The sequence below is a fragment of the Elephantulus edwardii genome, unplaced genomic scaffold, assembly GCF_000299155.1.
Source record: "Elephantulus edwardii isolate Elephantulus edwardi_28Jun2011 unplaced genomic scaffold, EleEdw1.0 scaffold00145, whole genome shotgun sequence".
In the NCBI taxonomy this organism is placed as follows: domain Eukaryota; kingdom Metazoa; phylum Chordata; class Mammalia; order Macroscelidea; family Macroscelididae; genus Elephantulus; species Elephantulus edwardii.
In genome coordinates this window covers 6,025,550-6,036,241 of record NW_006399895.1, presented here as the reverse complement: position 1 = coordinate 6,036,241, position 10,692 = coordinate 6,025,550, and the positions used below count along the sequence as shown (strand labels likewise).

The window sequence follows — 10,692 nt, the reverse complement described above, 5'->3', positions numbered from 1 at the left end:
GGGTGTGCTGGGAGAAGGGTGCAACAATGAATGAATGGAATTCCAAAATCTCTGTAGATGTTCACTGAAATGAAAAATAAACAAACTAAATTAAAAAAAAAAAGATTGCAACTTCACTTTAGAAGCATGTCCATTGACCACTTATAGTGTTCCCTGTCTAAAGCTGCACTAGGTGGGTTTATCTTAGAGCATAATATTAGTCTAAGACTCTTTCTTTCTTTTTTTGAAGAACTAAGATTTTTTTTAATTTTTATTGTATCATGAGAAGTAGGAAACCCACTTTGTTTGGCTTTACCTTAGTTTTTAAAAGGCTTAGGGAGAACTGGCTGCCTGGTGACGGGGACTATGAAGCCTCTTCCTGTTCATCTGATTTATTTTGCATTTCTGTTTTTAACGACCATCTTTTAAGAAGATGTAATGTGGTACAAATAATCAGCGGCGGTCTTTCTTTTGAGTGCCACTGCTTGTCCAGGGGTCTTGGGGCACACAGGCCAGTGGAGCTGCTCAAGGCTCTGGTCTTCCTGAGTGCCTCTCTGCACAGGAGGCCTGTCCCTGGAGGGCTCCAGACTTTCCAGTCAGGACAGCTAGGGAGTAAGAGTTCGGTCAGTGGCCACTGCTTTAAGTTTCAGAGCTTGTGCTGTGCTGAGACGCAGTGCCGTCTGGCTGCTTAGCAGTCCTTGAATCCCTCCATGGTGCTTAAGGTGCCTCACTGCATACAGATGTGTCTTTCTTTCTGGCTCGTAAGTCCCTATCGGTAACATTTCCCTCCAGGAAGGGTTTTACCTACATTAAAAGAATTTGGTCCCACAGGTTTGGGTGAGAGGCACTTGGGAGAGGGGGAGAGTATGGTTTTCGGTTAGAAATCCCAAAGCTGCTTCCAGCCCACAGTGACGTACCTCAGAGGATTCATTCTTGGTTACTCAGTGCCCATGTTCTCAGGCCTGGAGTTTCAGAACTCAAGTCACCACCGGGCCCACTAAAGGCACGTGCTGTCCATCTGCAACAGGACTCTTGCTGCTGTTCTGCCGGCCTTTCACTTTTTTTTATTGTTTCTTATTCCTCGTAGTAACTACATTTCTAGATTTCTTTCTCTTTGGGCCTCCATTTCTTCTTTATCTAGTTACCTTTGAGCAAATCATCTCTCATCCCTCTCTCCTTCTCTACTTTCTCTCTCGCCTCCTGAGCTGTGGGAGTCTGCCTCCTTCAAAGCCCTGGGTTGTTTTGTATTTTTCTTTTTCCCCTTTCCTCCCAGGCTCAGAGAATGAAATTTCCCCGAATCTACTACTCTCATGCTGGGACCTGAGTCCCCTCCTGCCCCTCCCCTGCTGGATAACTAGTCTGTTGTCCTGCTTCCTTATTGTCTATCATCTGTAATGCCTCTGTGTTTCATGATTTCTCACAGGTGCTGGAGTTTGGCATTATAAATTCCTTCTGTTTACCTCCACAGCCTTCTGGTGATGGCCCCTATCTTTCTTCTTGATGGTCCCTGCGTCTGAAATGGCACATTTCTATCTCACTGTTCTCCTGGCAAACCCAACTTCCTATCTTCCTCTTTAGGTCCCAGTTTGGTCTCTCTTTTTTTCTAGAGGCCTCATTGACTCTCCCGTGTGTACTGTAACCACTCCCATGGGCCCTTGCCATGCACAGTGCATGTTCCTTTGCCCCCCTGAGGCTGTAATGAGGGCAGATACTGTGGCAGTCTTTTTTTGGTCACAGATCCTAGTTAATGAAGTCCTGACCACTTACCTTCAGCAACATGCACCCTCTCTCAGCTTGATAAGGGGTGGGGGTTCATTTGGAGGAACACTCCTTAAAGATCCGGAGAGGTAGGGAGATAGGGTGTCTACCCAAGGACTGAGGGAAGGGCCTCTGGCTTCCTTAGAAAGAGCCCCACACAATTCTTAGTACCCTTTGTGGATGTCTGATTCATCCTCCTTATTTCAGAATTAAGGAGATTGTACTCCAGAAGTAAGATGGTCAAGGTCATGTGCAAGGTAACAGCAGAACCAAGAAGAGAACCCCACCCACTGCTGTTTGTCTGTTCAGTTGCTTCCTACCTTGGTGAAAGTTTAACCAGGTTCCAAGTGGAACCCCTGACCTTTGCCTTTGGGGTGGGAACAGAACGATTTCCCCCAGGAGGCTCATCCCCTGGTCCCATGGCCCAGCGTTCTGATGACCTCCAAACATGAGCTGTTGTCCGCTAGCTTGGAAACCATGTGTGGAGTGGGGCTGTGAGCCCGCATTCATTACCCACAGACGCGTGCTCGCCCAGCAGTTACAGGAATTGTTCTTTGCAATATGTGATTAACGAGGGCTTTGGGGCCAAGCCAAGTGATGGGAACAGTGGCCGCGGGCTGTGTTTTATGTGTTCTGCCTGTTGATCCTGTGCATTGCTGGCATTTTTCCCTTGCTGAACACAAGGATGCCCTAAGGAGACTGGTCCTCAAGTCTGGGTTTTGACCTCGTGGCTGTATTTGAACCCTACATCTGTTGGAAGCCTTTTCACATAGCTGGCTCAGAGAGACAAGGGACAGATGGAATAGTGGGCAGCAAATTGGGCTCCGCCTCATTCTCTCCAGATACTTGTTAAAGTTGCCCTGGGCTTCAGTTTCCTCTCTGTAAAATTCTGAGGCTACTTGATTTAGAGGCCAGCCAGTCCAAAATATGAGAGGAGTGGCATTTTCTTTGACCACACAGGCACCCCCACACCAAGAGGCAGAGTCCCAGTTTCTTTCTGTGGTATCAGAATCCCCCTTTCATTGCCCTTCCCATCCCTCCAGTTTGTGCTTGACCACTTCCTACTGCTTACTTAGGTTCAGCCACATCAAATTGTTCATTCCAGAACATTCCATAGTGAAGTAACTGGGGCACTAGGAGAGACAATAGGCTTGTACAGTGTGGTTGTGCTGTTCTTATTCCCAGGACCCCTGTTAATGCTTTTTATGGGATAGTAGTGAGGACATGAGCTAATGTTTTCATAATGACAGTGCTTGTACAAGTAGTCAAAATTGAAGTTGATGATTGAGACTTACAAATGTTCAGGTATTGTGTATTAGTTTCCTAGAACTGCCACAGTAAATAACAACAAACTACCACAGCAAATAACAGCAAACTATGTGGTTTGAAATGACAGAACTTTATTCTGTTGTAGTTCTGGTGGTTTGAAGTCTGTGCTCTCTTGGGAGGCTATGGGAGAGAATCCTTCATGATTCTCCCAGCTTCCAGCAGTGTCGCTCCAATCTGTCTCCACGTGACCATTTCCCCTGTTTCTCTGTGTCTTTGTGTCTTCTTCCTCTCTTTTTCTGATAATGCCAGTCATGTTGGATTTGGGATCCCAATACTTAACCTCATGTCTACTAAATAATGTCTTCAAAGATTCCATTTATGAACAAGATCTTATTTACAGATTAGGACTTCAACATATGTATTTGGGTGGCATAGTTCAGTTAATAACACTGTAGTTTCTGGGACTTCGTGTTGAACCATTTACCCAAACAGAATTTGAATCCATCTCAACCTTATAAATGGTTTTCATGGCTCACCCTCTGATTCTCTTGGTTTTGTCATGCTGCCCTCTGCTGGACAGTTGTGGAAGTAAGTTCTGAGAACAGGGTCTGGTTCCTCTGTTTCTGGTACTTAGACCGGGAGTAGGGTAAGGAGATGCTGATCGGCAGGTGGTGTGTCTTTGCTGATACTGCTCAGTTGTCTCATTTTCATGTTAACGTAAAAGAGCACAGCCCAATTCCTACCAAATCGATTACATCTCACGGTGACACCAAGCGTGTCAGAGCAGAACTATACTCCATAGGGTTTTCATGACCGATTTTTCCAAAGAAGATTGCCAGGCCTTTCTTCGAAGGTTCTTCTGGGTAGACATAAACCTGCAACTGTAATACTAGTCATTGCTATAGAGTCAGAACTGACTTTTAGCTGGTCCTTAGTTGGGTTTTCAAGGCTGTAAAGCAGGAAAAGACTGCTCATGTTTTTTCCAAATTCAAATACTGGCTGACTATATGAATGAGTTGTACCACCCGTAGACTCCTACCCCTCAATACTGTGTAGGTTTCCTGAAGCATCCGGGTTATCTTGCTAACTTCTGTTCTCAGCTTAAGAAGAGAGAAATCTAGGCCACATCTGAGAGATAAGCAGCCTATGGAAGCTTTTTCTGAAGTTTGAATTTATCAGTCAGAAGCTTGAATGAATGTTTGTTGTGTAGATCTTGGGCAAGCTGATTCATTAACTTACCCTGGTCTTCCTAAAACTTTCCCAGTTCTGAAAATCCCTGAGAGCTTTGCCAGCATTGAGTAAACTTCATTTCCTCAAGCCTTGGCAAAATTTATATTGGTTGCTCTATATAGGGAAGTAGCTGTAGTGGCTTAGTGGTAAGGAATTGTACTGCCGACACAAAGGGATGTAGTTCGAATCCCCCAGCTGGGAGAAAGATGGGCAGTCTCGTCCCATGAGATTTATAGCCTCTGCAAACCCATTGGAGGGTCGGCTATGCGTCAGTTCCAACTTGACAGTCCATAACAATAACACTTCATAGGCAAGGAGTCTTGCTGGTATAGGGTACTAACTGAAAGGTCAGTGGTTTGAATCCCCCCTCAGCTCTTCAAGGGAAAGATGAGCAGTATCCTCCTCTAAAGATTTATAGCCTTGGAAACCTGGTGGAGGGTTACTATGAGTTAGATGTGACTCGATGGCACGAGGACTTCATAGGGCTCCTCTAGGGACACATTATAGCTCATTTGAGTGCTTAGCCATGTTCTCTTACACTATTATTATTTCTATATCATTATCATCAAGAAACCTAGAATATCCAAGAAATGAGTAAGTACCCAAGGACTGACATAGGAGACCTTTTCTTGAAGAGGACTCGAGCTAACTTGGTTGCTGGACTTCAGTTTAGCACAAATGATATGAGACCTCTGAGTTTGTGCTTTTCTTATATTGTAGATCGAGCAAATGAGGAATGAGCTACTTCAGGAGAAAGCCGCGAGGCAAGACTTGGAATGTGACAAGATTTCGCTGGAGAGGCAGGTGAGGACAGCTGGGCCCTGAGCCCCTCACCTGTCCATATGGTTTCGCACTGGACCCCTTTGATGTATCACCTTTACTTAGACCTCAGACACTGGATCTAACTCACCTGAAGGATAGAGGTGTGCTTGGGACCTTTCTAGACAGGTTTTCCCCAATAATATTAAATCTACCCAGAAATTTGCCGTCTAAAGAGTAAAAACATTGTAGATTCTGTTTCCTAGCTCCTGAATTGGGATACATTCTAATGTTGTTGTGTGTCGTCAAGTTGGAACCGAGCCCAGCAGACCTCAGCAGGTTTTCAGAGGCAGTAAATTGCATAGACGACTGCGTTCTAATGTAAAGGGAATGCAAAAGAAACCAGTGCCATGACATGAAACATGTACATTGCCAAGAAAGTGTCATTAAATTACATCTTTTACACATATTCCTGCAAATTCTTTACCTAATAAGAATGATTGACAGATCCTTTCTCCTGCCCCACCCCTTATCCCCAGTAGATTTAAAAAAAGGACAAGACAAGCCCACTTGACTTTAAGTGGGTGTGTTTGGAGCGTTTGGGCATACCAAGCATTTGTTCAGGTTTATAGTGGAATATCACCTACTGTCTCCTTTGACCTGCTAGGACCTGAGCTCAAGGTCTTTCCCTAGAAACATGCTTGGGTGCCCCAGGGTCCCTTGGCCGTGTGTGCAGCCAGGTGTGGAAAGCTGAGTGCTGAAGCTCTCACCAAGCGCCTGCCTCCACCCTGTGCTCTGCCTTGCTCTACAGAGAGCTTGGATGGGATGCAGCCCTCACAGTTTCCCTGTCCCATTCCAGAACAAGGACTTAAAGAGCCGGATTATCCACCTGGAAGGTTCCTACAGGTCCAGCAAGGAGGGGCTGGTGGCCCAGATGGAAGCCAGGATTGCAGAGCTGGAGGACCGATTGGAGAATGAGGAGAGGTGAGCCCATCCACCTGCAGAGGCCCTCGCAGGCAGTGTGAACAGTTTGTACCACCCAGTTTGTACGTTACGGAGTGGACTCAATTTAGTGTCTTCTGATCCTCATAAACTTGTGAGGAACGCAGACCATGCACAAGCGTGCTGTTATTGTTCCCATTTTACAGATTAGAAAACTGAGGTGCATCAGAGCAAAGGACTTGAGTGCGATGGCCTGATTGAATATTGATGTAACTGGAAACCCTACTCTTAGGTCCACAGCGTTTCCACTGTACTTGGCTGACCTCATAAATAGTACAGGCTGCTGAATTTCAGCTGGCTTATTGTTCTGTGATGGTGCTTTTTGCTTTAAAGATGAAGATACAGACTCTCCCTTCATGACCACTTAATATTCAGAGGCCAAGTGACAAAGTATTTAGACTTGAGGGAGGTCTGCCCACAGTGGTAGGAGGCATATGAGATCTGATGACCACATTCTCTTCCAAACTTTCTGTTCTTTGCAAAAGCCAACCAAATAGATTAACAAAAATCCACTAACCACCAGTTGCTGTCAAATAGATTGTTCTTCATGGAGAGCCAGTTGGACAGATTCAAACTACCCCAGAGGATTTCTGAGACGAATTTTTTTTTACAGAAGCAGGCTGCCACATTGCCCTCCCAAAGAACAGCTGATGAGTTGAAGCAGGCCTTTCAGTTAGCTGTCGAGTGCTTCAACCACTATGTCACCAGAGCCTCTTAAATTCTCTGTCATTGTCTCTCAAACCACATATAGTCTGAGAGCCAGTATTCAAGTGAACTTGGCTCTGCTTAGGTTCTTATTAACGGCAGAGTGTGTGTGTGAGAGAGAGAGAGAGAAAGAGAGAGAAAATGTGCATTGTTTTTTGTAGAGCATTTAGGAAGCCAAGGAGCAGTAGTGGCATTGTGGTTACTTAAAAGCATTCAGCTGCTAATCAAAAGGTTGGTAGTTCAAACCCACCAGTCACTGTGTGGGACAAAGCTGAGATAACCAACCTGCTGTGTAAAGATTTACAGCCTTGAAAACCATAAGAGCAGTTCTCCTCTGTCATATAGGATTACTGTGGGCCAGAATCATACTGGCAGTGGGTTTTAGGGGGCTGGACTGGAGCAGCCTGGAGTTGACTCAAAATTTCCTAGTTGGCCGTCTGTGACCTGCTGCCTTTCAAGTGCAGCTGAGGATTGGAAGAACCTGGGGGAGTTTCTCTGCCAGCTCAGCTGCTCTGCCGCTTAGTGACTGTGGCAAGTCACTTCCCTTCTTGGAGCCGTGTTCTTCATGTGTCTTTCTCTGATACTAAGCCTGAGTTTAAAGTCACTCCTGGCTGGGGCTGTATCTCCTTCCCAGCCTGGGCCTGGCCCTTCTGTGCTTGGGAATGAGAGAGTTCTTGGGTTTGTTTCCTCTGCTCTTCCAGGGACCGTGCCAACCTCCAGCTCAGCAACCGAAGGCTGGAGAGGAAAGTGAAGGAGCTGGTGATGCAGGTAGATGACGAGCACCTGTCACTGACTGACCAGAAGGACCAGGTGAGGCTGCTCTCTGCAAGTTCATTCTCAGCTGAGATTTTGTCTCAAGCTGGGGATGCCAAAGAAAGGAAGAGCTGTATCTAGCAGGTACAAGAGTTATGACATCCTAAGACCTTTCTTTATGCTTTTCTACTTAGTTACATCACAGAATTGGGAGAGTAGGGAGCTTTCTAGCCTATTTGAATAGGGGATTTCAGCAAACTTCACATCCTGAACTTGACTTATAAAGAGATTTGTCTGTCTTGGGGACCCTAAATCCATGTTTCCTGTGAAACTTATTGCCTATTGTCATATTTTGGTTGCCTGGAGAGAGGGTGGCTGGCCCACTGGGATCTCCAAGCAGGACTATTCTCCACCTCTGCACTCAACTCACCCTCTCTCACACTGCAGCTGAGCCTACGCTTGAAAGCGATGAAGCGGCAGGTGGAAGAGGCCGAGGAGGAGATTGACAGACTGGAAAGTTCCAAGAAGAAGCTGCAAAGGGAGCTGGAGGAGCAGATGGATGTGAACGAGCAGCTGCAGGGACAGCTCAACTCCATGAAGAAGGATTTGAGGTGAGTTCTACAGAGCTGACAGTCCTCTGGTATCCGAGGATAGGGACAATCATGTTTCAGATTGTTCTCAGAACAATCGTGTTTCTGTTGTTTCAAGGCAGTTCCTCCTTATTACCTTTGAAGTCATAGAGATGAGAGTGGCTATGACCTCATGTATCCAGTAGTGTCATACCTTGGCTCTTGTTATATCAGTGCTCCATGCCAGCAGGGGATACATTTACCCTGTTGTCTCTGATGGAAAATTGAGGCTCAGAATGGGCAAAAGCTGATCTCACCAACATAGAGGGGCATTTGGGAATCAGTACTCAATATCATCTACTTTTAACTGACTTAGATAGAACTAGGGTACAATGAAAAAGAAAATCAAAGTGTTCTGGTTTATCTCCTCATGAGGCCATGCTTCAGCCATGCCTGGTCTCAGGAGAGAGCTGCTCGCTGCCGTTCTCCTGAGATATAGGGTGACTGAGGGGTTGGGGAAATTGTTTTCTCTGCCCCAGGGTTACTGCCTGAGTGCTGGGAGATTAGGCCCATGCCCATCCACAGAGTTGAGGTTTTCTGATAGGCTGCCTGTCATCTGAGGCACAATGCTGATGTTCTGATGGCACAGAGATTTCTTAGAAATCAACAGACGCCTTCAGCCCACCGAGAAACTTATACGTTGTTTCATGAAATTCTTCTGTGTCCGCCAATTCCTTTCAGTACAATGACTCTGTTTACTCTTTCCATCTTCTTTTAATGCTTCCTGGATCATTTCATATTCTGCCCAGAGAATCCTGAAGTATTGGAACTCAAGGCTTGAATTTGTTCTTCAGTTCCTTCAGCTTAAGAAATGCTCAGCAAGTTCGGCCCCTTTGATTTTCTGACTCCAGGTCCTTGAGCATTTCATTGGAATACTTTGTCTTCCCACGGTGCCCTTTGAAATCTTCTGTTCAACTCTTTAATATCTTGATTTCTTCCTCTGCCTTGGCTTCTCAGCACTCTCGTACAATATTCAGTGTCTCTTCTGGCATCTGTTTTGGTCTTGTCTTCCTCCTCTGTCTTTTGTAAATGGCCTTTTGCACTCTTCCTGGATGATATTCTTGATATCCTCCCACAGCTCATCTATTGGAATGTAATATTTTAAAAAATGGAAAGTATTATAAAACAAGACCAATAACAACCCTGAGCTGAGCCTCCTTGGAGCCTGAGACAAAAGGAGAAATCACAGACACATAGATCAATGGAATAGAATAGAAAATCCAAAAAATCAGCCCATCTACCTATGGTCAATTGATTTTTGACAAAGAGATGAAATCAGTTAAGTGGGGAAATTACAATCTTCTTAACAAATGGTGCTGTAAAATTGGAAAACTACCTGTAGAAAACTCAAGCAAGATAGCCACCTCACTCCATACACAAAATCCAACTCAAAATGGATTATGGACCTAGACTAAGACCAAGGACTATATATTTTATTAAAGAAAAGCTTGGAAGAGCTCTGGAAGTCCTAATCCACAACATAAACAGTCTTCCAAGCATCCTGAAAAATCTACAACCAGGAGAGAATAAAATAGATTAATGGGACCTTCGAAGAATCAAATCCCTATGCACATCAAAAAACTTCTCCAACAGAGTAAAAATGAAAGCCACAGATTGGTTATAACATGTCAGATAAGGGACTTATAGCTAGAATTTATAAAATACGTGATTACCACAAGATAAAGGTAAATAACCCAATTGAAAAATGGGCACAGAATATGAACACTTCACCAAAGAAAACATTCAGATGGCCAACAAATACATGAAGAAATGCTCAAAATCCCTAGCTCTTAGAGAGATGCAAATCAAAACAACTATGAAATCTCACCCCAGTAAGAATTGCAAAATTTAACAGAGCAGCAAACAACAAATGCTGGCAAAGTTGTGGAGAAACTGGAACCCTTATTCACTGTTGGTGGGAGTGTAAAATGGTGTAACCACTATGGAAAGCTGTATGACGCTTTCTCAAAAAGTTGCAAATAGAAATACCATTTAACACAGCAGTTCCTCTGCTGGGAATATACCCTAAAGAAACCATAACTGCCAACAAGGCAGATATATGCACACCCATGTTTATTGCGGCTTTGTTCACAATAGCAGAGATTTGGAAACAACCTAAGTGCCCATCAACAAACAAATGGATAGAGAAGCTCTGGTATATTCACACAATGGAACAATATGCTGCATTGAAAAACAAGGAACTCATGCAATATTATACCCAATGGGTGACTGTGGAGGACATTATGCTGAGTGAAATATCTCAGTTACAGAAGGACAAATACTGCATAGGGCCACTGTTGTAGAATGGGACTGACATCTGGGTTGGGGTGAGACTGAGAAAAAGTAGATAAATTATGTATACTGCATTGAAACAGATGAGGGAGAGAACAGTTTAAAAGTGATATATGATTGGGTATTATGGTTATGATAAGTGTCCAGAATGAAGGCTGCATAGTGGATTGTACATGGAGGCAGGGTGGGGCACTGTATACCAATGAAGGAATTTTTCTTTTACTTTTCAAAGAGAAGAGCAAACTAGGGGGGAGGGGTGGGCAGGGAGAAAAATGCAACAATGAATGAACGGAAATCCAAAATATCTGTAAATATT

The 10,692-nt window shown here is 44.5% G+C and overlaps 1 protein-coding gene across 1 annotated transcript in view; it reads left to right on the top strand.

Annotated features, from left to right (window-relative positions):
* CGNL1 (cingulin-like 1) overlaps window positions 1–10,692 on the top strand; it is a 131,671-nt gene that overhangs the window by 119,656 nt on the left and 1,323 nt on the right. The window contains exons 14-17 of the mRNA XM_006894505.1: window positions 4,957–5,040; window positions 5,855–5,979; window positions 7,404–7,512; window positions 7,903–8,066. Coding sequence (XP_006894567.1) covers window positions 4,957–5,040; window positions 5,855–5,979; window positions 7,404–7,512; window positions 7,903–8,066 — 482 coding nt within the window. The remainder of the gene's footprint in view (window positions 1–4,956; window positions 5,041–5,854; window positions 5,980–7,403; window positions 7,513–7,902; window positions 8,067–10,692) is intronic.